Here is a 3,043-nt window from a genome sequence, read left to right as displayed (position 1 = left end):
GACAATTTAGTGTACAATTCGGAGTTTAACCACAAATGTTACCGGAATTTTGGACTCCTTTTTCCCAGGTCAACAAACGTAGAGAAATGGAAGTGACAATCCCGAGCTCTGGCCTGAATTTTCAAAGCCAGATAAATCCAGAATAAACTAGATATCAGTTTGATCTTTGCTTTTTCTCAGCCGTAGCAAACAATTAAACACAATGAAACACAATGGCAAATGGCGAACAGAGACAACCTATGCTGTGCATGCAGCGAACAGAGACAAAATTCACGGCCTGAAAGACTCCGTACACGGCTCCTTACAGTCACCCCAGACTCACGTCTCCCCAGGAGTAGCCCGCATACTACAAAAGCTCACCAAGCCAGTGAGTCTTCCATTCGGCGTTCGCACTAGGAGAGAAAGGGTCCGCGAACACGAGTAGCGTACAGCCGTGGTGCACGACCTGTAGCGCAGGAGCGTCAGCACGTACGGCACGCATTTGATCGCTGCCGTGCTCGGCACAGATGCGTGAACCGTGCCGGGTCGAGATAGGCTGTCACGGCGCAAGTCAGAACGGATGTGAGTGGACAAGCGCAACTGCATGTGAGCGGACAGGCGCAACTGCATGTGAGCAGACAAGCGCAACTGCAGCGCGGTTGATACACTCAGTGCGCCCTACGGCCTTCTGAGGCAGCAGATCAAAGCTTCAGACGTGATAAGGCCTTCTCGGGGCCCTGGAATGGGTTCTCCGGATGCCATAATTGCAGATTCATTGTTTGACACTGTAGTCGATGTATCTTGGTTGCTCACATGAGGGTAACGTATATGACAAGGCACAGGTCGCCGCCACCGGCATCCATGAGCTCCAACTTCCGCTGCTCAGCAACGCCTTGCACGAGTGCAAGCGCATGTTAGCCCGTGCGACAAGTCTGTAACAGCTGACACTGCTCACCGTTCAGTAACGCCATGTGTTGTCTCCAGGCGAACCGTCAAACTGCAGCGCACTCGACGAACGAGTCTGCGGTCTCCGCAGGGCAGCTGAGATATCCTTCGGTGTCGCCTTCACCATCGATGATCAGCCTGACGACTCTGCCCGGCGGCACGGGCTGCTTGAGCACCTGGCTAATCTTGATGGGATGACCGATGGGCGCAGGTCTGACATGTGGTGCACCGTCGTCAGCGGGAAAATCGGTTGCCACGATACGCATGGGAGGGGGGCCTGATGGGAGCTTTGCCGCCAGTCATGGGCCGCAAGTAAGTGCAGGCGCAGCTACGCTCACATCCCGGGTCGAATTGTTGATCTACGCGATATGGTGTCCCGGGCCCCAAACGTTGCGATTGCCTTCGGCTTACTGGTGCTGCCACTAACGAGCCGGTCTGACTGTGCAAACCTTTGTAAGTTTACATATTTGAGCACAAAGAAATGACATACTACATGGCAGTTATTGTCCTCAACGACCATCAAATTACTACAGACGGATGACTTGGACATGAAGATCACCAAGGTCTTCTCCGTGACGCTACGAGACTCTGCGGCACGTCAGCCTGAGCGTGATCTGCGCGTACATGTTGTCCAATCAATGAATCATCTACACATACGTTATGCTTATTTGTGTCATGCTGAGTTGTTGGAAATAAGTAACATACCGTCGAAAGATTAGAACGAGATGATGATGAGCAAGTGGGAATAGCACCTTAGTGGACCCTCCAGCGCATCGCTGACGAGATGGGCACCGGCTTCAGGCATTCAACAAATTGGAGCGCAAGGGAGACGCCGTAGCTAGTGGGTGCGAGCTCGCAAAGTGGATTGCCAAATTGTAGTGATGCTATCATTGCCGCCGGTAGGGCTGAATTTAACCCAGTACAGGAGAGGCCCTGAGCCGGGCGACGTCGAACCATCAATGGGAATACTGACTGCAAAAGCTGACATGCGGGCCGGTGGAGGTGGCCGCTGCGAAGTTGAAATAGAAATTGCCTGCAGCCCGCAAGTGTCGCCTACCCAGGTCGGCATCTTGGCACAGCCAACCCAAACTCGTGCTGCAACTGGCCCAACCCATCATTGTTGGTGCTGGCCGTTATCGGGTGGGTGTGCAGCTGGGAAGAGCACAGCATGGAGGTATATAGGGCCGGTCGAGGCAGAATGATGTGTGAGGGGTGTTGTTCACTTGTAGAGTAGACCCAATGAGTGCTAGGAGAACGGCGCAACGAGTGGGACGCACCTTCGGACACGAGGACACAGGAGCTGATGATGGATGAAAACTGACATCTTGTGGGCAATGCATCACCCTCGAGTCAGCGCTTTGGTTTTTTCCGCGTGAGGAGGAAGTGGAGCGTGGAAACGGCTTGCTTTAGCGTTACTCGTGACTACCATTCCGAAGGAGATTTAGCGCCTGCTTTTGACCTGGTGAGAGCGGACTTGACGCAGTAAGCGTACGCAGGTGGCGCAGGAGCCCAGCCACACACCTTTGCCTTCTAGCCAGACAGGTCCAGCAGTGTCTCCGCTTGATCCATACCACATCTCTGCTCGATTGATGTTTTAGGGTTATGAGGACTAGTAGGGGTCGGCAGGGGTCGAATTAGACGCCGCTCCATCCACAAGTGCTCATTAGCACCGGTGTGAGAGAGTACACGCTCTGGGCGGATATTGTGCACCGACTCACTTGCCCGGATGCTGTACACATGCATCCACAAGAACGCACACGCTCTGGGCGGACACTATGAACCGACTCGCCACAGCGCTGTGGTCTGGATTAGTGGCCAACACGCACATGCTCTGGGCAGATACCGTCTGCCCAGTCACTCACCGCGGTGACGTGTACAGCATCTGGTGACGGGCACACGCTCTGGGCGGATGCCGTGCACATAGTCACTCATCTCTGGCGCTGTGCACAGCATCTGGTGACGGGCACACGCTCTTGGGGGGGGGTACCGTGCGTTGCTTGACGCTCAGAGTGTTTCAAGAGAGGTATCCGCTCAGAGCGTGTAGACAGAGCACAAGGGTGTGCGTTGCTTGACGCTCAGAGTGTTTCAAGAGAGGTATCCGCCCAGAGCGCGAGACGCA

General features: G+C 54.4%; 1 protein-coding gene across 1 annotated transcript; it reads right to left on the bottom strand.

Annotated features, from left to right (window-relative positions):
- Positions 1-788: 788 nt before the first annotated feature.
- PHACADRAFT_202594 (uncharacterized protein) lies at positions 789-1,190 on the bottom strand (the record flags this gene model as incomplete). The annotated part of the gene is made up of 3 exons (XM_007402770.1): positions 789-871; positions 935-957; positions 988-1,190. 3 exons carry the CDS (start codon positions 1,188-1,190, stop codon positions 789-791), a joined length of 309 nt encoding a protein of 102 aa, XP_007402832.1.
- Positions 1,191-3,043: the final 1,853 nt, after the last annotated feature.

This window comes from Phanerochaete carnosa (genome assembly GCF_000300595.1).
Source record: "Phanerochaete carnosa HHB-10118-sp unplaced genomic scaffold PHACAscaffold_409, whole genome shotgun sequence".
Classification (NCBI taxonomy): Eukaryota; Fungi; Basidiomycota; class Agaricomycetes; order Polyporales; family Phanerochaetaceae; genus Phanerochaete; species Phanerochaete carnosa.
The sequence above is the reverse complement of the archived record's forward strand: the minus strand, read 5'-3'. Positions and strand labels throughout refer to the sequence as shown.